Below are 27,264 nucleotides of genomic sequence, written 5' to 3' on the forward strand. Positions count from 1 at the left end.
CTCAAAAAAAAAAAAAAAAACAGAATCTAATCTCTGTGGAGGCAAGGACTTTCTTCACTGCTGTAGTCCCAGATCTAGTTAAATCCCAACAATTAGAACAGTGCCTAGCACATCAAAAGTGATCAATAAATCTAGCTGAATTAACAGGCAAAAATATTCTTTAAAACTAGTAATAAATGGAACCAGAATCATGAGATATGAAGTAGTATGATATTGAAAAGAAATAGTCAATAGAGAATCTAGAAGGAAATCCAAGAATATATAGTAATTTTGCATATGATAAATATAGGACTAAAAAATTTGTGAAGGAAACATTGATTACATAATCACATTAGATTAAGTGGTTGCTATCTGGCAAAACATAAAGCTATATTACTGCCTACCAATTTAAAAAAATTACACATGGAACAAAGATTTAAATGTTAAAATTAAAGCCTGAAAATATTTTTAAAAATCTTAAATAGAAAAGACCATACTAACTGTAAGTCATGAAGCATTGATAAACTTAGTCATTTAAACATTAAATTATGATGGCAAAATATATCATGAATGAAGGCAAAAGATAAATCTCAGACCAAGAAAAATGGTTTAACAGACATGACAAAGGGATGATTTTTCTCAGAATACTTAAAAAAAAAATTTTTAAGTGCCTTACAAATCCATTTTAAAAAGACGACTAATACCATAGAAAAATAGGTAGCTTATAAAACATATTGTTCAAAAGAAAAAAATAAATACAAGAAAAGATGCTCAACCTCATTAACCAAAGAAATACACATTAAAACAATGAGATTGCATTTTTACATATCAGATTAATGATTTTCTTTCCCTCACAAAACTCTGGGATGAGATTTACAATCCTCAGCATCTACCTACAAATCTAAAAAAAGAAAAAGTCACTTTTTTTACTATTACTATAAAGAAAGCATTTTATTTATCTATTTTTTTTTTTTGAGTTGGAGTCTCACTCTGTCACCCAGACTGGAGTGCAGTGGCCGCTCCTGGCCACTGCAGCCTCGATTTGCTGGGCTCCAGTGATCCTTCTGCCTCAGCCTCCCGAGTAGCCAGAACTACAGGCACATGCTACCACGCCCAGCTAATTTTTTTGATTTATTGTAGAGATGAGGTCTCACCAAGTTGCCCAGGGGGGTCTCGAATCCGTGGGCTCAGGCAACTCACTCACCTCGGCCTCCCAAAGCACAGAATTACAGGTTGAGCCACCAAGCCCAGCTGAAAACATTTTATTTAAAGCCCTCACTTGGATTTAGTATTCAGAACAACTCTCCAAAACATTAAGTTACTATATCTTTAATGCTTATCATTTAAGAGGAAAATATCAATTAAACTCTTACACGATTTCATGTATCCTTAAAAAAATACAGTTCATGAAATATAAAAGGAACAAAAATTTCAAACAAAAATAAAATTCTCACTATCAATAATGGGTTTCTCCAAGTATGCCAAGGGACATCAGGTAAGAGGGGGGCTTTTCAATGTATATCTTTGTACCTTTTGAATTATGTAGCATGTGTAGTTATTATATATTCACAAAATCAATAATATTAAAATTAAAAAGTAAAGTAAACATCTACAAAGAAATCTACAAAGAAAAGTATGATTCCAAATCCCAAGGGACCAATCAATAAAATATATTCCTGAAATCATGCTTAAAGCTTCCACCAATAAAACATCCTAAGGAAGCCTCCTGTAGTGTTTCACAGTAGACTATTTATTCTGGAGCAAATAGATACTGTAATCACTTGGTATTAAAAGGCACCACTCACACGTACTGTGCCAGTCTCCTCCCCCTAGATATTTAGCTTACTAGATTACAGGCTTCCTGTTAATACTACCATTCTAGGGGTAAACCTAGTAGCCTGGAAAGAGCATACTGCATATGGAAAGAAATATTTCTATCTGCTAAAACAAATACCATTATGTAATAGCCTGTCATTGTCAATACTGATTGATCATCTGCTAGTGTCCAATGACAACTTGGATAAATATAGCTTGCTATAACAAATGTTAAGCGGTTATCTCTAACAGTCCTCTCTAGGAGGGCAGCTGACATTATTATTTTTTTTTTAATGTAGGAAGGGTATTTACTAAAACAGCTACTAATTAGAAAGGTAAAGTTTCACATATTACATTTCACATATTAAGGATTGCAAAAGACTATCATCAGCTCTCTGTTAAATAAAATAATATTATATCAAAAAACTGGGCAATGAACATAATAAAGATTACACTGCGAAATACGAAATTTATTTTAAGGTAATTATTTTACCCTTACTTATAGAAGGTCTAATCTAGATATTAAAATGGTTGGGTCTGTATTAATCCTCATTTATTAAGCAAAAATGGTAGAACTGAATTTTAAAACAATAACAAATTGCTTAGACATATGTAAAATATTCAAAGTTATTCTATTCATTATGAAGTATAAATAAGACTACTCTCCAAATACTTAGCTTAAATGCTATACTGAACCACAAGACATAGCTTTCATGAAATGAATTCAAACAAGACAAAAAACATTTTTTAAAGAATGGACTTTAAAGCAGATGCCTGAACCCATCAATGAACATATACATAGTAATAATTCATTCATCTACCTTCTTAAGATTAAAATGATTATTATTAAGTTCTAACACTAAGCAATCTAGGTATAATAATTCAATTTAGAAAAATACACTATCAAATATGAAATGTAATAATAAAAATTTGACTTCCATGTTAGAGTCATGTTGCTTTAACAAATAATTATATGTACTTTATACACCAAGACTGCTGCGAATTTAACTTGCATTTATTTAAAGACTATTATTTTTAAAAATCATATACTAGTAGAACTTTCTTTTTAATAAAAAGAGTAAAACAAATTTCATCAAAATCCTGTGTCACACTGTCAGTCATAAAACACTCAGAGCTATCACCCACATTTCCACCTCACCTCACCAGTGAATGGAAATAACTGAGAAGCTTCTACTCGTGACTTTTCTAATTTAGCCATCCTGGGAACAGCTTGTAAAGCAAACTAGTGTAGGTCAAAACATGGGCGAGGCTGAGCTAATCAGAAACTGACAGCCGTAGCATAAACAAGTTAAACTGCAAGGTTCCAAAGGACCCATTGCCATGCTAACGGGGGTTCTGAGCGCACTGGTAAGACTCACCTGGAATCAGGGTGAATCATTCTTCCACAAAAAGATTTGACTCGAAGGTAAATGGCAAGAGTTGTAAAAGTTGTTCCTGATATTAGTTAATACATAACTTTTGAAGATAGACATGCTTTTTAAAGCCCAGTAAAGATATATTAAGTGTCACTGTTTTCTTTTGTTCAAGTTTCCTTCTAAATGACTTACGAAGCAAAAGCAAGTGTATTCCCTTACATGGTAAAAAGTAATAATATATTAACTAACACTTGCACTGCTCCTACTTTGTGCCAGAAAATATTCCAAGTGCTTTCACACAAAATTTTGCTTAACCCACATTAGGTCTCTATAAGGTAAGATTATTAGTTGTATTTTGCCCATTAGTAAACTAATGGTTAAAGGGCTTAAACACAGTAGAACTAAATATAATTTTTGGCAACATTACCAAAAGATAGTAGTATAGCAAATGAGGAAGCCTAGCCAAAGTTCTGAAGTCAGTTTTCTCTGATACAGCAAAATGAGCATTTTCATAATACTGTCATTTTACATATGCCAGCCAAACAGGCTTGCATTTGAGTGTCTAAAGTATTCAACTATTGCACTATCCACCAAATAGTATCCTTCTCACTCCTCTCGCTTTTAATTTCTTAAAAATAAAATATTAGCATTCTTTTTGTTTAAAAACTTAATTTTTTACTTTTTTAAATTAAAAAAGGTATCTAAAAACATCCACAGTACAACTAATGCATTATTAATATTAACTTGACCTTCATTCAGTAACTTGGAAAGCCAATCCCTTAAAAACAAAGAGTAAGTAAATAGCTGTCAGTGCAACAAAATTAATTCTTAACTTTTAAAAGTTAAGAAATTCTTTTATTTTAATACATTAGTTTTCTTTAAGAGAGTTCTTCAATTATATTCACTAAGAAAAGAGGACCACTTCAAGTAAGAGACACTTATGCTTAAAATATTATGCTTAAATGTAAAAAATTACATAGCAGGAATTGCAATCTTGACTGAGGAAAAAACTAAATAAGGTAAGATTATTAGTTGTATTTTGCACATTAGTAAACCTTTTATAGAGGCTTTGGTTTGCTTTAGCAAATAGTGATGGCCTTATATTTTAAGTTAATACTCTTCAGTTTCTTAATACAGAAAGAAAAAAGCTTCATGGTAGACAAAAGATATAATCATTTTTATAGAGGTATAGAAAAAATAATTATAAATAGTATAATCTTAAATATTGCTTGCTTTAGTTTTAGATCCTTGCTCAGATGGCAAATAGCTAGCTAGCATTCTATCAAGAATTTTTCAAGCCTGGCGTTTAGAATTCGGCTTCAAAAACAACATATATAATTTTACATTTATATCAATATATTTCACCTAAGGCATATATTTCAGCACCAGCAAGACCTTAAGAGAGAACATGATAGAGAGTGGCTTTCAGTTTTTAAAAAGTTTGTAATTGTTTAGAAATTCTCAATAATTATACTTTACATAAACAAGTGTTATTAAATTATTTTTCTCTAAGAGAGAATATTTAAACTATGCACACCAAAAGTCTAAATTATTTTATTTTATAATCTTAGACATTAAACATCTTTAATCATAAACATGTCTTTACGGCAATGAAACTGAGGAATGCTAGTCTGATATTGAGGAATGATGTCATAAAAAGCCCTTAAGGAAAAATAATGTGAGGTAAAAATAAAAATTACAAGTAGTACTTTTAAGCCTCTCATCAGACAGGTAAAACTCATAGCTTTTTAAATCAGATAAATAAAAACTGAGGCAAAAGAAGAAGAAAGTCATCTAGCTGTTTCATTCCTGTCAAATATGTAAACTAACGATTAATGTCACGATCCTAAAAATAAAGATGGCCTACCTTAGAGGTGATCCACTTGATAAGAACCAAGGCCAGACACCAGATCAGTGTAATTCCCATTGGATCAATCAAAAGCCCACTGCATAATCTTTCTCTTCTGCCAGTGAGCAAGAAGACTTCTTAGGAGTCTGACAAATAACCAGCTGTCCTGAGGCAGAAGAGAGGGGACACTGACTGCCTTGAACCTCAGGCAGCTGCCTTCCAACAACGATCACCTGACTCCTCTGAGAATGCACTGCCCAGCCAACCTTCTTACCCAGCGCATGCTTAATGCCACAACTCCACGGTTGGGGTAGAACTGCCTAAACAATGTTGGAAGAGGATTTAAAAAAATCAAAAAACTTTAGTGAGGGTTGACCTAACATTCTCACAAAATGTAGACAAAAGAGGACTCAGGCTAGCCCCAAACACTTCTACAATCTTAATACTAACAGACTGCTTTGAAACAACTTTCAAAAAATGTTTGGCAATGCTAAAAATTGTCTCAATCTTTTCATATAGACCAGTTTCACAGGCAGTGTCCTGACATTTTAAAATGTTAATGTGCTTTATATTTTCAATTTTTAACACTGAATTTGTTCAACTTTTTATTTCTCTTGGAGCTGGGATTACTTTACGAATGTTAGAGGCTGTCATATCGTCTGTGCTACTTAACATTACAATTCACTCATTTTGGATTTATTGAAAAAGGACCGTGTATTGGTCAGGTACAGTGGCTCATGCCTGTAATTTCAAGCACTTTGGGAGGCTAAGGTGACAGAATCACTTGAGCCCAGGAGTTTGAGACCCACCTGAGCAACCTAGCGAGATCTTGTCTCCACAAAATTTTTTTTAAAAAATTAGCCAGGCATAGTGGCACACACCTGTAGTCCCAGCCACTTTAGAGGCTGACCCAGAAGGTCAAGGCTGTGGTGAGCCGTGACCATGCCACTGCACTCCAGCCTGGACATGAGAGTGAGACTCTAGCTCAAAGAAACAAAAACAAAACTGGCATGTTATTTTCAAGCCCTAATTGCAATCTAGCTTAAATTTAGGTCCATATCTGGTTCTCATGGCTGTGAGTGAGCACGCCAATAAAACAGCACCTCTACTCATTCATCTCCATAACCTCTAACAGCAGCTAGCAGGCTTCAGGTAATATTGCTGCGAAAAAGCCCATCATAAAACTTTCACTCAAGCATTCAGCAAATATTTATTAAGCTGCTAATATGTATCAGACCAGACTTTGTGCCAGATGGCAGAGATATGATCATTGAGTAAAAGCAGAGAGGGCTCCTGCCCTTGTGACATTTGAAGTTTAGAGTCTGCATTAATCAAATTATGCAAATAAACACAAAATTGCAACTGTAACAAGTATGATGAAACAGAGAAAGTGCTAACAAAACCTGTATCTGACCTAGTAAAGGGGTGAGGGACTTCTTCCAGAGTCCCTGATATGTCTCTGAGCTGAAACACAATTGGACAAGAACATGAAGAAGACAAGAAGACAGAGCTGCGCAGACAGAGGAACAGGTATGAGGGCGAAGGAGTGAGACAAGATCAAGCACTACAAGGGGAAGAGACAGAAAGACCAGGTGGCTCAGTGCAGGAAGGGGGAATCAAATGAGGCTGCAAAGGTGGAGAGGGTGCATACCCTATGGGGGCTACCCGGGGAGGTCCTGTCTTAATCCCAACCTGCTGAAGAACTTTAGCAGATCTTGCTTTTTAAAAAGACCAGGTAGACAGGCTTGGGGGCTAAATGGGCAGATAGGCTGCCACTGCAAAGGTCCAGGAGAAGGGACCTGCAGTGACTGCAGAAACACTTCAGGAGGTGACAGGATTGTGTCATGGAATGCAGGCCACGATGAGACAGTTATCTGCATATCAATGCACACAAATGATAGTTCTAAAACATTTGAAAAAAGCCCAAATAGTTCAAATACTAAGTTATTTTCACCATTATCCAATCCTAAGTAAGAAGAGTTTATTTAAAAGAAAATTCAAGCCGGGCTCGGTGGCTCAGCCTGTAATCCTGCGCCTTTGAGAGGCTGAGGTGAGTGGATTGCGTGAGCCCGCGGGTTCGAGACCCGCCTGGGCAGTGAGACCTCATCTCTACAATAAATCAAAAAATCAGCCGGGTGTGGTAGCGCATGCCTGTAATTCCGGCTACTTGGAAGACTGAGGCCGAAGGATCGCCAGAGCCCAGCAGGTTGAGGCTGCGGTGGCCAGGAACAGCCACTGCCCTCCAGACTGGGTGACAGAGTGAGACTCCAACTCAAAAAAAAAAAAGAAAATTCAATTTTCGATTTGTTAAAATAAAGCATAAATTAACAGATCTAAATCAAAATTTTCCTCAATTGAAACCATATATAACACATGACCAGAAACTTTTCACTTCTTACTACAGAACTAACAAGCTGTAATGCTGATCCTAGCACAAATCCAGATAACATTTTTATGTTTGTCATGAGCTTTGACATGAGACTGCCAAGGTCTTTGATTACTCCCTCTACCAATCTCAAAGGATGCCCAGGCATGGAACAGAGCAGCAGAATGGCATCTTGGTCCAGTACTCAGGAGAAGTGTTGGTGGTCAATTGTAAAAGGCCATGTATCCTGGGCCAGTGGCTAACCTGGATGTCCTGGTTATTCTCTGTCACTCTGGCTCTGGGCTGCACACTCCAAATCAGGTCATCACCATAATGCTTAGCCCAGGGTACGTCTCTTCTCGAGAATCTTTGCACTTCCCTTCCAATCAACTACACAAAAAGAGTAAAGTTTTGAGAAGCAAATATAAGATTGCTATTTTTTGGTCCAGTACTTAAAGAATCAGAATTGAGACAAATAAAAATTAAAAAGAAACTAAAAAAAGCAGTTCTAAAGTTTCTCATTTACATGCATTTCTGTAGAGATTATTTCTACCATCTCAGAACTCTACGTACTTGGAGTTGAAAGCCCAGGTTAATTTCCCAGCTTTACTGCCCTGAGCTGAGTGACCCTAGGCAAATCCCCACCTCTCAGCACCTTGTTTTCCTCCTCTATATGGGAATTAAGTGGCATCTATCAAAGAATAGCTAGCTCACAGTGGGATCTCAATAAATTTAGCTGAATCAGAATTAATTACTACTGTATTTCAAACCCCAAAAATGACAATGTCCTAAGTCACCTTAGCTCACCTTAACTGTAGACCTAATTGCAATCACAATGGTCCATGAGAGGAACTTACACCATGCTTGCCCTGAGAAACCTCTGATTTACAAGGGCCAGAAGCCTGATTTTCCTTTCTCACACTAGCTTCCTATGACGGTTCCCTCAACATCTACTTCTTACATTTCTACTATATGTTTGACAATGTAATACAGATATAATCAAGATACCATCTTCTAAGATAAAAAAAATGTTCTGTCTGAATAGAAAGTTGTTGAGTTTATGCATAGTCTTCACTACTGATGTTACATTTACATCACTCAAATATTACAAAAATCTCAGGCAATACAGTTTTTAAGTAGTATGCTCAACTTCCTCAATGTCATACACCTAATGGCTGTAAAACTTTTCATTTTGAGGATATATTTAATACTAACGATCTTGGTAAGTTACAAGGCTTCTCTTAATAGTAAAAACAAAATTTTAATAAAATAAAGGGTATCATCAAATTAATACGAACACTCTTTTTTAATATTATGCTTATTTCTTTAAAAATTCTAAAAATTATTTTTCCCAAAGCTGAATCAAGTTCAACTTTATTCTGTATTACTTCATTCTATAGCTTTATTCTATATTATTCTATAAAGAAATAGTTGCTTCTTTTACACTAATAACAAATGTATTCTTTTATATCGTTTTCTTACTTGCCTCAAAACCTTAGTGAAACATGGCAAAGTAACATTAGTTGGTTAGTCTATTATAAAGAGAAAGCATAAAACTTTTAACCTTTCTGGGGCTTATAAGGCTAGTATCTGAAAGAAATTAAAAGCATACTTAACTATTTTGTGAGTATGATCAATACAAAAAGGGTATGACTTTGATTATTGTTTCTTAGAGAAGTAATACAAAGGCAAATTTTCATCCCTGGGGCTCTCTGCCATTCACAGGACACCTGTCAATCTTGGCAACAGCCTTTAGCTATCAGATAGAGACTTAGCATATCCCTCTCTTGACCAAATTAGGTTAACCTCATCTGCATTGACATCAGAGTCTAAATTTTGGACTCCCATGGACAGAAACAGTCTATCAGAGTTCTTTATAAAAATGTAGTGTCTGTAGAAAACTGTAACCAAATATATGATAAAAAAATGTGAGTGAGCACTATAGTAAACCACTCCCAATTATGCTTTTTATCATTTGGGATTCCAGTCTACTTTAATAACAAATAACAAATCAGAGTGAGGTTTTTGTTTACTTTACTAAAAATCAAGGTTTATTATTCTTCAAATAATATGGATTTCAAGAGATATAAGACGAGAAAAAAATTAAGCTTCTATAACTAACAAAAAAATTATTTAAAAGCTATAATACCATGGGACTTTTACCAGTCAATTAAGATCTTTCTGTTACACTGAATTAGAACTTTGAATTAAGTTTTCATCATGTAGTTTCCCAATATTTGATGAAAATGGGTATGTGATTCCTACTGGATAAAAAAAGTAATAAAAACACTTGACATTTTATAAATATTCAAATATTCCTGTCTCCACAAAAAATTTAAAAGTTAGCCAGGCATGGTGGTGCATGCCTGTAGTGCCAGCTATTCAGGTCCAGAAAATATCATCCTATGAAACTAAAACAACTTAAAGATTTATTGAACCACTGTTTATAGCATTTTAAACATTTCTTTAGAGAATAATTAAGTTACTACAAAACATAGTAAATGTTGCCACAATTTACATCCCACAACTATAGAGTTTGGACTTAGAAGAGGAGTACACAGTGGGTGTACTGTGGGTGAAAGGCTGCTAGTATGTTAGACCAGGACATCAGACATGAGACGCCTTGATTTTATCAAGGCTGCACAAAAGGTCTCTGGTGACATCCTGAAGAACAAAATAGAGCAATGTGAGCCCCATACTACAGTTAGGCACACTTCTAGCTGACAGAACAAGCATACCTAGAGAAATAAAGTACTTGAGTAGAAGGACTTTCCCACCCAATGCTTAAAACTAGTGGAAGAATTCTGGAGATAACTAACAGAACTATGCATTTGATCTCATCCTGTTCCACAGTTAGTGTACTGCAGTGCAGCTCAGAAAAACATATATCAACCCTACATATAAAACATAAAGGGTAAATCAACAAGTTGAATTACAAAATTAACTTTCAAAAAATTAATCTTCATTTAGATGTAAAATTTGTATACATATAGAACAACAGAAATAAGTTTTAAGAATTTCCTCCAAAAAAAAAAAGGGCTAGGATGTTTAAATTCTCATAAGAGACAATAAGTGAAGAAAATCTTAGGAGGCACTGAGAGTCAGATAAGTATCCAAATCAAATATGCTCCACTACCCTCAACCCAGGCTGCATACAAGGCTGAATTAGGCTGTGAATAGCACAGTAGAAGAGGCGAATATATACAACATCTTAAAATGCAGACAAGGACACTAAATAAGAAACGTTTTACAACTGAGATGTTTTAGGCAAACAGATAAAAAGAGAGACAGTATGGGTGCTAAATTGCTGTAATATAAAATAGCCCAGGGAGAAGTTTAGCTTTATTCTGTGAAATTACAGAAGGCAGAAGTAGGGCTAAATTCTGTAGAAAACAGAATTTGATTCAGTATTACTTTCTAAGAATTTTCTAGTTTCTATCAACTTTCCACATTTAGAATCATGTAAATTGAAAGGTTGTGCCTCAAACCAGCCTCTTGTCTGGGAGCTTCTGGGACAGGCTAAAACAAATGACTCCTCGTTCAATTCTAAGAGTCTACAGTGCTGTAAGTGACAGCTCATAATTGCTTGTAGGACAACAATTTTAATTTTAAACTAAAGGCAAATGAACCAAACTCATGATAAATTTTTTATTAGTAATCTCAAAATGAAACGCAACTACTCATAACTCTGTGAAATAGAAATAGGAAAGGAAATATTCTTTTTTCCATAAATAAAAGATAAATAAGGCTAGGGTTGGTAGTGTAATCCCAGTGCTTTGGGAGGCCAATTTGGAAGGATCACTTGAGACTAGGAATTCCAGACCAGCCTAAGCAACATAGTGAGACTCCCATCTCCACAAAAAATTTAAGTTAGCCAGGCATGGTGGCGCATGCCTGTAGTGCCAGCTATTCAGGAGGTGGAGGTGGGAGGAACATTGAGCCCAAGTGATCAAGGCTGCAGTGATCATGCCACTACACTCCAAATAAGTTTTTCTAAAGAGGCTACTGTTATTCAAGGCTCCTCAGTGGGACAGTACACCTACCACATCCTACATAAGACCTGGTCACATTAATTTCCTCAAAGCTATTACAGAACCTAAGTGGTTACTGGTGTTCATCTTGAAAGATATTTTTTCTTTTTTTGTGAGAGACAGGATCTCCCTACGTCACACAGGCTGGATGCAGCCCCAGCCTCCCAAAGTGCTGAGATTACAGGTATGAACCACTGCACTCCACAAACGATACTTTTTATATGAGATTTGTAGGTAAGAGAAAAAAAAAAAAACTTCACCTCTAAATATAATATTATGAACAGACTACTACTTGTGAGTCACTGTATTTTAGAAATTTATAACAGACATTAAGGAAGAAAAATACTAATCTGCAGAGATAGAACAAAATAGAAAAGAAAACTTCTGAAGGATGGCAACTGTCAATAACTACTTTTCTCCCCAAATCTAAGAGAAGTTTAAAAAATTTCTGAAATATACTTGAGGCATTTTGAATTGAGTAGTACTATTTCATCTCTACATATAATATTACAAAAGAGAAACGGATGGACAGACACACCCAGATTTTTTTACTTTTAAAAATGTTTTATTTTTATATATTTAGGGGGTACAAATGCAGGTTTCTTACATGGATATATTGTACAGTGGTGATATCTAGACTTTTAGTGTACCCATTACCTGAGTAGTGTACACTGTACCCAATAGGTAATTTTTCAACCTTGATTCCCTTCCATCCACCTTTTGTAGAATCCAGTGTCTATTATTCCACTCTGTATCTCCATGTGAGAGAGACTGATTTTGAGATTGCCGCCATGTTAGGCACTAAGGATCTAATGTGAACAAGACAGACACAGTCATTGCCCTCACATAGCCAAGGTTTTTGTGGGGGCTACAGTCACAATAACAAGTAATTACAATTACATGCAAATATGTGGTGCTATGTGTACCAAGTATGACATCTAATCCAGGATTTGGTAGCATGAAAGACTACCAGGAAGAAGTGTATGTAATCTGACCCTTAAATGATGGATAAGCGGTAGGGAAAAGGGTTCCAGACAGAAAAAGTAGTATGTGCAAATGATTAGGAGTGAACTAAATTTTGGCCAATGAAAAATATAAACAAGGTCCAATAGATTATAAACTAACTGGTACTAGACTAGCTCTCCCGTCATAAACAACTAGAAAGTTACTAAATTTTCAATATGAAACATTGTTTTCAGATTTTAGACAATTAGTGTAGAACTTTGATCCCTGAGAGAAGGAAAAAAAAAAAAAAAACAACAAAACCAAAGTGAGCCCTATGATTGCCTGGTTTCCTTTTTATAGGATGTCACAAAACCTGGAAGTGAAGGAGAGTAATCCTACAGAACACAACAGTCTCACAAAGCTAAGGAAATTGAGATGGGAGTTTAGGGGACTGAGGTATCTGGAATTTGCAGGGCTGAGAACCAGAGGGAAGACAGCTGTGAAGACAATGAGTTCCAGAAATCTGAAGGTGACACCCTTAAGTCTTTGGCTGAATACTAAGTTGGGCATAAGTTGGATGAGACTCCATGAGGCTAAGAAAATTAATAACTACCAGGGAAAGAACAACTATGGGGGAACTGGGGAACATCAGAGTCCCAACAGACATCACAGAACACCTGGGACATTCCATAGAAAATCAAAAAATGCCATACCTCAGGAAGAGGGCAAAATGAACCCATCAATGCAGAAAATTCTATTGGAAAACACTGTTGTAGGCCCACAGTAACAAAACTTATAGGCTAATGTGGTGGCTCATGCCTGTAATTCCAGCACTTTGGGAGGCCAAGATGAGAAGACTGCTTGAGCCCAGGAGTCTGAGACCAGACTAGGCAACATAGTGAGATCTTGTCTTTACAAAAAAATTTAAGTTAGCTAGGCATGGTGGCACAGGCCTGTAGTCCCAGCTATGAAGGAGGCTGAGGCACAAGGATTGCCTGAGCTCAAAAGATTGAGGCTATGGTGACTTATGATTGTGCCACTGCACTCCAGACTGGGTAACAGAGTTGCCACCCCAATTAAAAAAAAAAAATTATAATAAGCCTAAAAGGATCAGGTGGATCTGCAAGTAACTGCATTGCCTGCCAGATAAAAACTCCACACTCTTTTAGGACAAATGAAAAATTACGAATTAGGAGAATAAAAAGAAAATGTGACCTCAAAATGGGGGTGGAGTGGGGAGTCAGTCAATAAAAACAAATTCAGCAATGGTCAAGATAATGGAATTAGTAGACAAAGACTTTTAAAATGTTACTATAAATATGTCAAAGATTTAAAGAAAAACATGCACACAATGAAAAAAAAACAAAACTTAACAAAACCAAATTATCTGTAGCTAAAAAATGCCTATAATAAGAAATTCACAGTTAGGCTTATTAGCAAACAAAACAAAACAGAAGAAAAAAATAAAGAGAAATGACCTAAGCTGAAGCACAGAGAAAATAACCCTCCCCCCCAAAAATATGTATCTACAGGCTTGTGGGACAGGATCAAGCAATTTCACAAAGAGTAACCAGATTCCAGAAAGGAAAGTAAAAGGTAGCAAACATATTTGAAACAATAACGACCAAAAATTTTTCAAAGATGATGACAACTATCAATCCATATATCAAAGGAGCTCATGAACTCCAATCATAAAAAACACAAAGAAAACTATACCAAGATACATAACAATCAGATCACTAAACAACAACTGGTATCAAAACCAGACAAAATATTACAAGAAAATGAAACCACAGACCAATATCCCTTATGAACATAACCACAAAAATTGTTAAGAAAATATTAGCAAGCCAAATCTAATAATATATAAAAATAAAATGCATTATGACAAGTAGAGATTATCCTAGAAACCCAAAACTGATTTAATATTTTTAAAAAGTCATTCAGAATTATAGAATAAAAAAATCATACAATCAGTTCAATTGATAAAGAAAATAAACTTGAAAAAATTCAATGTCCATTTATAATAAACATTCTTAACAAATTTAATAAAGAAAAACTTCCTCACCTTATAAAGGACATCTAAAAAGAAAAAACCTGCAGCCACAAATGCTTTTGCCCTAAGATCACAAACTAGGCAAGGATGTCTGTATTACCACTTCCACAGGGTACTGAAAGTCAAAACCAATATGTTCAGGCAAAAAAACAAAAAAAGAAACATAAGGCATACAAATTGGAAAGGAAGAAAAAAACTACCTATGTGCAGAAAACATGACTGCCTATGAGGAAACCCTAAAGACTACAAAAGAGCTAGTAAAACTGATAAAATTTAGCAAGGTCAATGGATACAAGGCCTATATATATATATATACACACACACAGTTGATTTTATATATATAAATATATATATTTATATATATATATACACAGTTGATTTTATATATATATAAAATCAACTGTACTTCTATATGCTAGTAAGAAACAATTAGAAAATAAAATTTTAAAATTACCATTGCAATAACGACCGCAAACATAAAACACTTAAGAAAAAAGTTAATAGGATACACGTGTGATCTGTACAATGAAAACCATAAAATATTTTTGAGACAAACTAAAGGCCTAAATAAATGCTGCTATGGGGTTGAACCATGTCCCCCCAAAATAAATATCAAAGTCCTAACCCCTGGCTACCTATAAATGTGACCTTATTAGGAAACAGGGTCTTTACAGATGTAATCAAGTTAGGATGAGGAGCATACTAGGTTAGGGTAGGCTCTAAATCCAATAGACAGGTATCCTTATAAGAGAGGAATTTAGGCTGGGTTCGGTGGATTAACCTGTAATCCCAGCACTTTGGGAGGCGAAGGCAAGTGGATTGCCTGAGCCTGCGGGTTCGAGAACAGCCCGGGCAACTTGACAAGACTTCATCTCTACAACAAATCAAAAACTAGCTGGGCGTGGTAGCATGCGCCTGTAGTTCCAGCTACTTGGAAGGCTGAGGTGGAAGAATCACCTGAGCCCAGCAGGTCGACACTGGGGTGGCCATGAGTGTGCCACAGCACTCCAGCCTGGGCAACAGAGTGAGATTCCAACTTCAAAAAAGAAAAGAAAAGAAGAGGGGAATTTGGACACAGACACACAGGGGAGAAGGCCACCTAAAGGTGAGGCAAGGATCAGAGTGATACTTTTACAAGCCAGAGAATGCCAAGAATTGCTAGTAACCACCAGAAAGAAGCTAGGAGAGGCAAGTGCCTTCTGAGAGCATGGCTTCGCTGACACCATGATTTCAGACTGTTAACCTCTAGAACTTAAATTTTTGTTGTTTTAAGCCACCCAGAGTTTGTGATACTTTGTTTTGGCAGCCCTAGGAAACTAATGCACATGTCTATGAATTGGAAGACCCAATACTGTTGTCAATTTTCCCCAAATTAAATCCTTAAGTTCAATACAATATCACCAATTAAAATACCAGCAGGTTTTGTAGAAATTGACAAGCTACACAAAAATAGCCAAAAAAAAAAAAAACCAAAACAAAACACTGAAGGGAAAAAAGATTAAAGGACTCTCTCTACTACCTCATTTCAAGACTTATCATAAAGTGACAGTAATCCAAGATAGGGTGGTATTTACATAGACAGACATATAGATAACAGGACTGAATAGAGAGTTCACAAACAGACTCACACATATCTTGTTAATGGATGCTCAACAAAGACGTTAAAGTATTTCAAGGAAAATATATTCTTTTCAATAGATGACACCGGAATAATTACATAAATACATTTTTTAAAATGAACAACACTCAATCTCACACCATATTTTAAAAAATTAACTCAAAATGAATTCTCTCTCTAAAAATAAAGGCTAAGGTTGGGTGTGGTGGCTCATGCCTGTATTGGGAGGCGGAGGTGAGAGGATTGCCTTAATCCAGGCATTTAAGACCAGCTTGGGAAACTTGCAGAGATCCCATCTCTACAATAAATAAAAAAAACTAGCCGGGAGTGGTGGTGTGTAACTGTGGTTCCAGCTACTTGGAAAACTGAGGCAGAAGGATTGCCTGAGCCCAGCAAGTTGAGGCTGCAGTGGCCTCCAGCCTGGGCAATGGAGTAAGACTCCCACTCAAAAAAAAAAAAAAAAAAGGCTACGATAAAATTTCTCAGAAGAAATATGAGAATATATCAATGATCGTGGGTTAAGAAAGATTTCTAGCCAGGCATGGTGGCTCACACCTGTAATATCAGCATTTCAGGAGGCGGAGGTGAGAGGATTTCCTGAGCCCAGGGGTTCGAGACCAACCTGGGTAACTTAACAAGACCACATCTCTACAAACAAAAATTTTTCAAAACGATAAATATTTATAGACACAAAAACACTAATCATAAAAGTAAAACTGTGTCAATTGGACTTCATTATAACTAAAAACTTTTGCTCTTCAAAATCCAGTGTGAGGCTTGGCACAGTAGCTTAAACCTATAATCCCAGCACTTTGGGAAGCAAGGCAGAAAGAATGCTTGATGCCAGGAGTTCAAGACCAACCTGGGCAACATAGTAAGGTACCATCTCTGAAAAAATTTTTTAAAATAGCTAGGCACAGTGACACATGCCTGTAGTTTCTGCTACTCAGGAAGCTGAGGCAGCAGGATTGCTTGAACCCAGGAGGTAGAGGGTACAGTGAGCTATAATCATACCACTATACCCTAGTCTGAGTAACAGAGCCAGATCTTGTCTCTAAAAAAAAGAATAAAAAAATAGAGTGCTAACATATGAAAAAGCACAGACTCAAGTAAAATATCTGAAATACATAAAAGTCTGACAAAAAACTTGTATCCAGATGTTTATATATTTTAAAACTCATAACTTAACAGTAAGGCAATAACTCAACTTAAAAATATGACCTAAATATTTAAAGACAAGTCACAATAGAAAATATACAAATAGCCAATATGCATATGAAAATATGTTCAACATGTTTAATCATCAGATAAATAGAAACTAATGCAACTACAAAATACTACACACCCCCAAGAATGGTTAAAATTAAAGACTGATAATATCTAGTGTCAGCAAGGATGTGGAGCAATTAGAACTCCTATGGTAATGAAAATGTATTTCCAAAAAATGACTTCAACACAAATGTTCACAGCAGCTTTACTCATAAGTCAAAGCTGATAATAATAAAAGTACCTTTCAACTGATGAATGAATAAATAAATTGTTAGCCGGGCTTGGTGGCTCAGCCTGTAATCCCACGCCTTGGGAGGCTGAGGTGAGTGGATTGCCTGAACCCGCGGGTTCGAGACCCGCGTGGGCAACTTGGCGAGACCTCATCTGCACAATAAATCAAAAAAAATTAGCTGGGGGTGGTAGCACACGCCTGTAGTTCCAGCTACTTGGAAGGCTGAGGCGGAAGGATCACCGGAGCCCAGCAGGTCGAGGCTGCAGTGGCCGGGAGCGGTCACTGCACTCCAGTCTGGGTGACAGAGTGAGACTCCAACTCAAAAAAAAAAAAAAAAATTGAGACATATCCATACAATGGAATACTACTGAGCAATAAAATGGAGCAAACTACTGATACAAGTAATGACATAAATAAATCTCAAAACCATTGTGCTAAGTGAGAGAAGCTGGGGAGGGGGGGCATACCCTCCAAATGAGTCCATTTATATGAATTTCTAGAAGTAAAATTAAACAATAGTAACAGAAATCAGATCAGTGGTTGTCTGGGACAGAGGCTGTGGTGGAACAAATGAAATATTTGAAGTGTCTGTTAAGGTGTTTTGCAGCATTATATGAAATATTTTAAATGTTTGCTGTGTTTTTAAATAAAATGTTTGAGTTGTTTGCTGTTAAAATGTTTTGCAGTGTTGTATGAAATGTTTAGAAAGTTGGCTGTATTTTGTTTAAAACCTAAGCTTGCATTTAAAGTATATTCACATAGATGATTTTAGTTAAAACTCCATTTTATAATTCGCCTACATTTTGAACCCCTGTATGGCTGATGCAGTAATTTTAAAAAAATTTTGCTCATAAACAACCCTCACAGCCCTGTACCACAATGGCTTCCGCCTTATCTGAGTGTACCGTGTGCCAAACCCCAGAACATATGTTCCCTATATAATCAATGGCTAAGCTTGGCACTCTGTAATGCCTCAGTTTCCCCATTGCTTTTGCCTTTAAAAACACCTGCTACTTTCATTCAGGGTCAAGAATTGTGGAGGTGCGAACCCCCTCTCGACCGCCGGCTATTAAAGGGGTCATTAATTTGACCTTTATTGTGCTAGTTATCTAAGTTCTTGTGACTTGCTCACAACATTTGGAGGCCCCGGCGAGATTTTTTCTTCAACAGGATTCCTCCACCTCAGTTTGACCAGCTTGAGAGGTAGCCTCCCTCTGGCTCTCCCTGACTCCGTGGGTAAGTTACGGGGGAAGGGGCGCCCCCTGACCCTTTTCAGGGCCCTGTAGCCTGTCCTTGGGCTCAGAGGGGGCAGGAACAACCGCTGGCTCCTCTCCTCTTCAAAAACTTGAACCTATCTAAATCCTCCTGGAGGTGAGTATAGCTAGCTTGCCCAGTCAGGGCATTTGTAAACTGATTTGTTAAATTTGCATTTGTAAGGGCACTCCTGGTTAGTAACTGTCTCCCATGGGCTTATCGTCTGAGTGTTAACTTACTAGGTCAAAGTATTGGGTAAGTCTGAGACACCAGGCACCTACGACCCTGTAGTTGCTGAACTTTGTAATTTATATCGGTGACAGGGTATCTGATTTGTAAGGTTAAGTGCCAGAGATCTAGAAAAAATATTCTTGCTAGTAATCAATGTGATCTATGAATGACTGGGTTAGTCTGTTAGCAATCAATGTAATCTGCTATTATTTAATATAGTTTGTTGATGAAATCCAGGGTTGATTGATTTAGTCTGCTAGTGGTTAAGTTAGTCTGTTAATAGCTGGTTTTGCCTGTTAATAGACAGTATGGTCTGTTGGTGACTAATTTGGTCTATTAATACTATTTATGCCATTGCATGCTTTCTTAACTGTTTCTGTAACAATATCTGCTGGCGGCAAAAGCCCCCAGGGAGACAGGAAACTCCATTCGTATGAACCCAGACCCGGTCTGGGTTGAAGATAAGAGGCACTCTTCCCTTCCGTCTGTGCAAGCAGATTCCCTCAGGTAACTGAGGGACATGCCAAGGTGTCGGGGTCAACTCCCATAACGTGCAAGGGCCTCATAGGGATTGTTCTGTATTAATTATAAAGGACTCTGTGAGTTCCGGAAAGCCCCAGGCTTGATCAGACACTCAGTAGACCTAATCCACACCAGATCCTGGAAACAGTGATCGGAGAAAAGGAAAGGGTCTTAAAGGCAGATCACCTGATTGCTGAAAGGTTCTCTCAGTGTTCCCGAGGGCTGCCCCACCCGGGGGCAGGAGGGGGGGAGGAGGCGCACGTAAGAACTGGTCATCCAGCACCCCAGGACCTATTTTAGTGCTGTCAGCACTCAAAGGGAAAAACCATGACACGTAAAAGGCAGGAACCGACTGGTGGTGTCACGGCCAACAGGAGCTCCCTCTGCAAACAGCACACTTTGGCCCAAAACACCTAGTACTGTTCCGAGTTAAGAATTACCTACCTAATCTACCTTGTCTTCTCTAAAACCATCTCTGGTAGGTTCACACTCCTGTCCATTGTGGTGTGAAGGTTGTCAGTTACTTTGGCTTATTATGTAAAGGTTGTCAGTCTCCTATTTGAGAGCATGGTGTCACAGATTTCTAAGGCTGAAGGTCAGGCACAGGCTAGAACACCTCTGGACTGCATGATAAAAAATTTCTCTGTGGAACTGGGCTCGGTGGCTCAGCCTGTAATCCCATGCCTTTGGGAGGCTGAGGTGAGTGGATTGCCTGAGCCCGCGGGTTCAAGACCCGCCTGGGCAGTGAGACCTCATCTCTACAATAAATCAAAAAATCAGCCAGGCGTGGTTGTGCATGCCTGTAATTCCGGCTACTCAGAAGGCTGAGGTGGAAGGATCGCCGGAGTCCAGCAGGTCGAGGCTGCGGTGGCCAGGAGCAGCCACTGCACTCCAGTCTGGGCGACCGAGTGAGACTCCAACTCAAAAAAAATAAAAAATAAAAAAATTTCTCTGTGGGATTTACTGAGAACTATGGTGTCCGCCTGTCAAGGGGTAGACTCCATATTCTTTGTGAGATTGATTGGTTTGCATTGAATGTGGAATGACCTGCTACCAGGTTGCTCGATGTTGATACCACCCAATCTGTTTGGAAGGTTGTTACAGAGACTCCTGGTCATCTGGATCAGTTTCCCTATATAATCAATGGTTAAGCTTGGTTTAAAATTCGCCCCCATGGTTGAAGGCATGTTCTCTTGGGACTCCCAGCCGTATCCTTGTTTCTAAGCCAACTAGTAAGCTCAGTCGCCTAAACAGTCATGTTATGGATTCCCCTCCACCTAAACCACCTCTCCATAAAGCTGAAATTGCACCGTACCCATTAGCTGTAACCCCTACTTCCTATGGATTATATCCTGTTTTGCCCTCCCTCTACTGATGATTTTGAGGATCCAGTTGTCTAACCCTTATAATTCTCAAGCTTCCTCACCAATTGTTACTTCTACCACCTCTCTTTGCCCATTGCTGTCCCCAGCCCCAGCCGCAGCTACAGCAGCAACTATCTCTACTTCCACCCTCTCTCTGTCCTCTCTGCCTCTGGCCGCCTGTCTCCAATCTCAGACCGATCCAGTCCCTCTCCTTTCCCTCAAGGAAGTTCTTCCTTCACAAGGGGCAGAGCAACCTGTTCTAGTATATACTCCTTTTCTACGTCTGATTTATACAACTGGAAACACCAAAATCCAGTGTTTTCAGACAAGCCCCAGGCTTTGGTGTCTCTAATGGATTCAAACATGCGCACTCATCGCCCCACATGGGATGATTGCCAGTAACTCCTCTTCACTTTGTTTACATCAGAGGAGCGGGAGTGAAACAGGGTTGAAACCAGAAAATCCATTCTAGCTTCAACTCCAGGTAGCCAGGAAAAAAGTCAGGAAATAATAAATGGCATTTTCCCCTCTTCTCGCCTGGATTAGAACCCTAATACTTTACCTGGGTCCAGGGCATTAAATACCTATCACCAGACTCTACTAGCAGGAATAAGGGGAGCAGCCCGAAAACCTATCAACCTATCTAAAACTATCAAAATTCTCCAGGAACCTGAGGAATCTCTGGGGGCATTCCTTGAACACCTTCAAGAAGCTTTCTGTACCTATACCCCATTAGATCCTTTGGCTCCTGAAAATGGTCAAGCTATTAATTTGGCATTTGTTATACAGGCAGCTCTGGACAGCTGGAAAAAGTTGCAGAAACTTGAGAGTTTTGCAGGCATGAATATCTCCCAGTTACTAGAAGTAGCTCAAAAAGTTTTTAATATCCAGGATGTTAAAAACAAAAATTAGCTGGGCTTGGTGGCTCAGCCTGTAATCCCACGCCTTTGGGAGGCTGAGGTGAGTGGACTGCCTGAGCCTGCGGGTCTCGAACCTGGGCAGCGAGACCTCATCTCTACAATGAATAAAAAAAATCAGCCGGGCGTGGTAGTGCATGCCTGTAATTCCAGCTACTTGGAAGGCTGAGGTGGAAGGATCGCCGGAGCCCAGCAGGTCGAGGCTGCGGTGGCCAGGAGCGGTCACTGCACTCCAGTCTGGGCAACAGAGTGAGACTCCAACTCAAACAAAACAAAACAAAACAAAAATTAGCAACAAAAGAGGCTGATAAAACAGCCAAATGTCAAGCTCAGATATTGGTAACGGCCCTCCAAGCTTACTGTCCTGACTGGAGGCTGCCATGCCAGAAAAGGGAGGACAATAGGAAGGGGAAAAATAGGAAGGAACAAAAAGGGACTGGACGTTTCTCACTAGCTAAAAATCTATGTGCATATTGCAAAGAGTTTGGACATTGGGCAAAAAATTGCTCCAAAAATCCAAAAGCAGGAACAAACAACCCTAAGCCAGTTCTGGCTGCTGCTGAGGAGGACTGAAGGGGCCAGGGCTCTTTTTCTTTAGGTTCCCAAGAGCCTATGGTTACTGCAGCTGTAGGGGGCACCTGGTCCAACTTTTAGTGGATACAGGGGCAGAACTTTCAGTCCTAAGATCACCATTAGGACCCATATCCAATAAACAAATTTCTATTCAAGGGGCAACAGGTGCAATTACAAACTGCAAGTGCACTTCCAATTGAAACTAGGACACAAACGTTGAGTCACTCACTCATTCCTCCTAGCCCCTGGCTGCCCATATTCCCTCATGGGCTGGGATTTGCTTCAAAAATTAAGAGCAACTATTGTATTTTCGCCTAAAAAGACTGAAATGTTTGTTCCCACTGCTTAGCAAATGCTTTTAACTGTCCCACTCTCTAAGGAATACCTCCTGACTCCTTCTAATCCTCGCACTGACAATGTTTCATCAAGCTTGCTTCTACAGTTACAATAAGAGTTACCCTCAGTCTAGGCAGAGACAAACCCACCAGGATTGGCGAAACATCACCCTCTGGCTGTGGTGAGTCTGCTGGCTTCAGCCACTCCTGTACAGGTTCGACAATATCCTATGAGCTTACAAGTTAATTAAAAGACTCATGGTTGCAGATATTTTAACACCCTTTAAATCTGCATGGAACACTCCATTTTTGCCAGTCAAAAAGCCAGGGACATCTGACTACAGGCCCGTCCAGGACTTAAGGAAAGTCAATAAGCAGGTACACCTTGCTCAGTTTGCTTCCTCCTCAATACCAAGTATATACTGTTTTAGATTTTAAAAATGCATTCTCTTCTATTCCCTTGTCTCCTGTCAGTCAACCCATTTTTACCTTTGAATGGACAGATCCGTATTCAGGAAACACCAGTCAGCTAACTTGGACCAGGCTGCCACAAGGTTTCAAAAACTCCCCAACGCTGTTTGGGGAAGCATTACAGCAAAATTTAACAGTTCTCATGTTGCTCATCCTGAATAGATTTTATTGCAGTATGTAGATAATCTTTTGCTCGCAGCAGCAGACCTGGACACTTGTCTAAAAGGCACTAAGGCTTTGCTACAGCTTCTCCAGGACCTAGGATACCAGGTATCGGCTAAGAAGGCACAGCTCTGCTCCGCTGAAGTCTCCTATCTGGGATATCAGCTAAAGGGGGGTAAGCGAGGCCTGTCCACAGCCCGGAAGGAGGTCATCCTCCAAATCCCCACCCCAACTTCAAAGCAGCAGGTACAAGAATTTCTGGGGGTAAGGGGGAGGGGTATTGCCGACTGTGGATCCTGAGTTTTGCTGAACTTGCCAAGCCACTCTATAGTGCCACTGTGGGTGAGGGGAATCAGCCCCTAATATGGACTGATACTGAAGAAGTGTTCCAACAGTTAAAAACGGCACACAGGCCCCAGCTTTGGCCCTTCCAGATGTAACCAAGCCCTTCTACCTGTTCATTCATAAACAACGAGGAATTGCCAAAGGGGTTCTCACTCAAACTCTGGGGCCTTGAAGACGACCAGTGGCCTACTTGTCAAAAAGACTTGATCCAGTGGCTTCTGGTTGGCCCTCTTGTCTACGGACTATTGCTGCCATGGCTATTGTCTACAGGCTATTGCTGCCATGGCTATTGTCTACGGGCTATTGCTGCCATGGCTATACTAGTCAAAGAGGCAGACAAACTAACTTTTGGGCAAAATCTGATATTAACAGCCCCCCACACTGTTGAGACTCTACTACGAGGAGCCTCTGGGCGCTGGATGTCAAACGCCCGAATCACTCAATATCAGAGCCTCCTGCTTGATTAGCCCAAACTAACTAACTTTCTCTTCTACTCAGAGCCATAACCCAACAACCTTACTACCAGATGACAATCCGAAAACCCCAGTACATAACTATGAGGACCTACTGGACATCTCTCAAGCCAGCTGCCCTGATCTTCGAGACACTCCCTTAAGCCAAGCTGATGCAGACCTGTTCATAGATAGCAGTAGTCTGGTAATGGATGAAGTCTGGAAGGCTGGGGCAGCCGTGACTACGAGCCAGGAAGTGCTCTGGTCATAATCCCTGCCAAATGAAACATCTACACAAAAGGTTCAACTAATTGCATTAACTCAAGCTCTTCGCTGGGAAAAAGAAAAGTGGGTGAACATTTTCACTGACAGCCAGTATGCTTTTGCTACCCTCCATGTTTATGCCACCATGATTTACAAGGAGCAAGGACTCCTTACTGCAGAGGGTAAGACCATAAGAAACAAAGAAGAAATCTTAGCTCTTCTGGAGGTAATATGGCTTCCAAAAGAGGTGGCTGTCATTCATTGCAGAGGACACCAAACATCAGACACTCCAGAAGCAATTGAAAATCACCTGGCAAATTGAGCAGCCCAAGAGACAGTGGAGCTTCCAGTTAAACCCCTGATTGTTATTTTAACTAAAACTTTTCCAGCTCCTTCTCTCCCAAACAGCCTACCTATACCCAAGAGGAGGAGGAACAGGTGGACCTAGCGGGAGCTTATAAAGACTAGTGAATCAAGGACTCTAAAATTATTTTACCTGACGCCCTCGGACACACCTCAGTAAAACAACTACATTTTACTACTCACTTGGAAGTTACCAAAATGACTAAGCAATTAAACCATTTTTATCATATTAATAACTTAAAGAGCACAACTACAACGGCAGCCACCATGTGCCCTGCCTGTGCCTAAGTCAACGCAAAGTAAGGGTCCAGACCTCCAGATGGCATCAGGGCCCAAGAATTAAGTCTAGGAGAAAAATGGGAGGTAGACTTTACTGAAGTAACCCACGCCCCCCCATGCAGGGTACAACTATTTGCTAGTATTTGTAGACACTTTTTCCGGATGGGTAGAAGCTTTTGTCACAAAAAATGAAACTGCACTTACTGTTACAAGGTTTTTACTAAATGAAATTATTCCTAGGTTTAGACTCCCCCTTTCTATTGGCTTCAATAATGGTCCTGCCTTTATCTCTTCCATAGCCCAACTGGTCAGCAAGGCACTGGGTATAACTTGGAAACTACATTGTGCCTACTGACCACAAAGCTCTGAACAGGTAGAACGCATGAACCAGACCTTAAAAACTACTTTAACTAAATTAATAATAGAGAGCAGTGAGAAATGGGTAAATCTCTTGCCTCTGACCCTTCTCCAGGCCTGATGTACCCCCTCCTATAAGGCTGAGTTTACTCCATATGAAATTATGTTTGGAAGACCCCCTTTTTTGTTACCCCAGTTATGGGATCCCATTCTTGAAGAAATTACCAATCAATCTTTGTTAAAGTATCTCCAGTCCCTCCAACAGGTCCAGGTCACTGTGCAGTCCAACATCCATGCTGTCCTGCCAACACCACCCTCCATGCCCAGGGACCTAGGCCATGTCAAAAAGTTCCAGAAAGAAGGACTTACCCCTACCTGGAAGGGCCCTTACATCGTCATTGTCACCACCCCAATGGCACTCAAGGTTGATGGGATACTGGCCTAGATTCATCACTCACGGGAAAAGAGGGCAAAAGAAACTGATGTTGCTCTTCCAGCTTGCTCAGCTGACTGGACTGTAGCCAAAGATCCTAAGAATCCTCTCAAAATCACCGTCCAACACTCGCCGCACTCAACATCCACCAAACCTGCCACCCCAAAGCCCCATCAAACTCATCGGTCTGCCTCAGCTGCACCACAGACTGACCAACCTACACATAGCTGAAACGTGAGACTCAAAATAGTGTTTATTGGTTAATGATTTATTAAATGTCCTGTTACCATCCTTTATTCTTCATCTTAGGCAACATCCCACTTGCCTTAGCTTTTGGCATAGGTCTAACTGCTGTAGCTCCCACTAATTGGACACGTGGTGAAAGATTCTTGTTAATGTTAGCCTATCTTCTATGTATAGGATGTATTTTTGCCCTACTTTGCTTCACATAGGACTGGCTCTTATAGCCTGTCTTCTCCCTAATGGAAATGCTAAAAGTACGCTCTATTCTTTTTCCTTAATTTCCTCTGTATCAATAAAGGTCCTAGATACTCAGGAATGGAGAAATGGGGAGGGATAGTCTGTGATATTTAGGACAGATCTACACGGCCTATTGTTCTTACCAAGTCCTACTGAAAGAAATCCCCCTTTCCCTGTGGTCACTAAACCAGGAAAAAACCCCTATTTTGATCTACAAGAAATGAACTTTTATCTTTGCCCCAGAATTCCTACTAATCCACAATGTGATGAAATTGACCAATTCTACTGGCCCATCCTGGAAATGTGTCACTATCGCTACTTACAGTGGGGGACCTAATGATACCTCCCGAATCACCCTCTGATGGGGCTATAGCCCAAATCCAGCTCAGGCGCCTGTATACATAAAGCTCAGCAATCCATTAGACTATTCTTGGGCTATAGGCTCCTCCTGGGGCATATGAGCTTATGTATCTAGCCATGATCCAGGTGCCCTGTTCACCATCCAATGATATACCATGCCCGGGTACAAACCCATAACCAGGCCTACAGGGCCACTGGTAAAACTAAAAGACCCCTTATACAGTTATCATAAAATTCCGCTGCCATCACTGCCGCGAATTCCGTCCCAGCCTCTGCCTTCTGCCAACCAAACCACTACCCGAGGCATACCTCAACAACCCTCGAGTTCATCTTGACCGCTCCTAAAATTGGGCCTTCAACCCCCTGGTCTTTTTCCTATGTTAACTAGTACGTACCATTTGCTTAACATTACTATGCCCCAGCTGGTCTCAGACTGCTGGTTTTGCTTAAAGCTTAAACCCCCTTACTATGAAGGCCTAGGAATTGAAATCCCAGAGATTCAGACAAAACTAAGTGCTCTCCGGAAATAATGCACATCATTCTGGGTGACATAACTGGCATAACTTC

General features: G+C 39.1%; 1 protein-coding gene across 3 annotated transcripts in view; it reads right to left on the bottom strand.

Moving 5' to 3' along the window:
* The window catches only part of PDE7A (phosphodiesterase 7A), a 134,304-nt gene that overhangs the window by 59,794 nt on the left and 47,246 nt on the right, over window positions 1-27,264 (bottom strand). Inside the window, exon 1 of one of the 3 annotated variants that reach the window (XM_021717025.1) lies at window positions 5,038-5,253. The exons of the other annotated variants lie outside the window; for them this stretch is intronic. Coding sequence (XP_021572700.1) covers window positions 5,038-5,097 — 60 coding nt within the window. The 5' untranslated portion in view covers window positions 5,098-5,253. Of the gene's footprint in view, window positions 1-5,037; window positions 5,254-27,264 lie in introns of those variants that run through there. 3 annotated transcript variants of the gene reach the window in all.

The sequence above is a fragment of the Carlito syrichta genome, unplaced genomic scaffold, assembly GCF_000164805.1.
Source record: "Carlito syrichta isolate Samal-C Ts95f unplaced genomic scaffold, Tarsius_syrichta-2.0.1 Scaffold309186, whole genome shotgun sequence".
Classification (NCBI taxonomy): domain Eukaryota; kingdom Metazoa; phylum Chordata; class Mammalia; order Primates; family Tarsiidae; genus Carlito; species Carlito syrichta.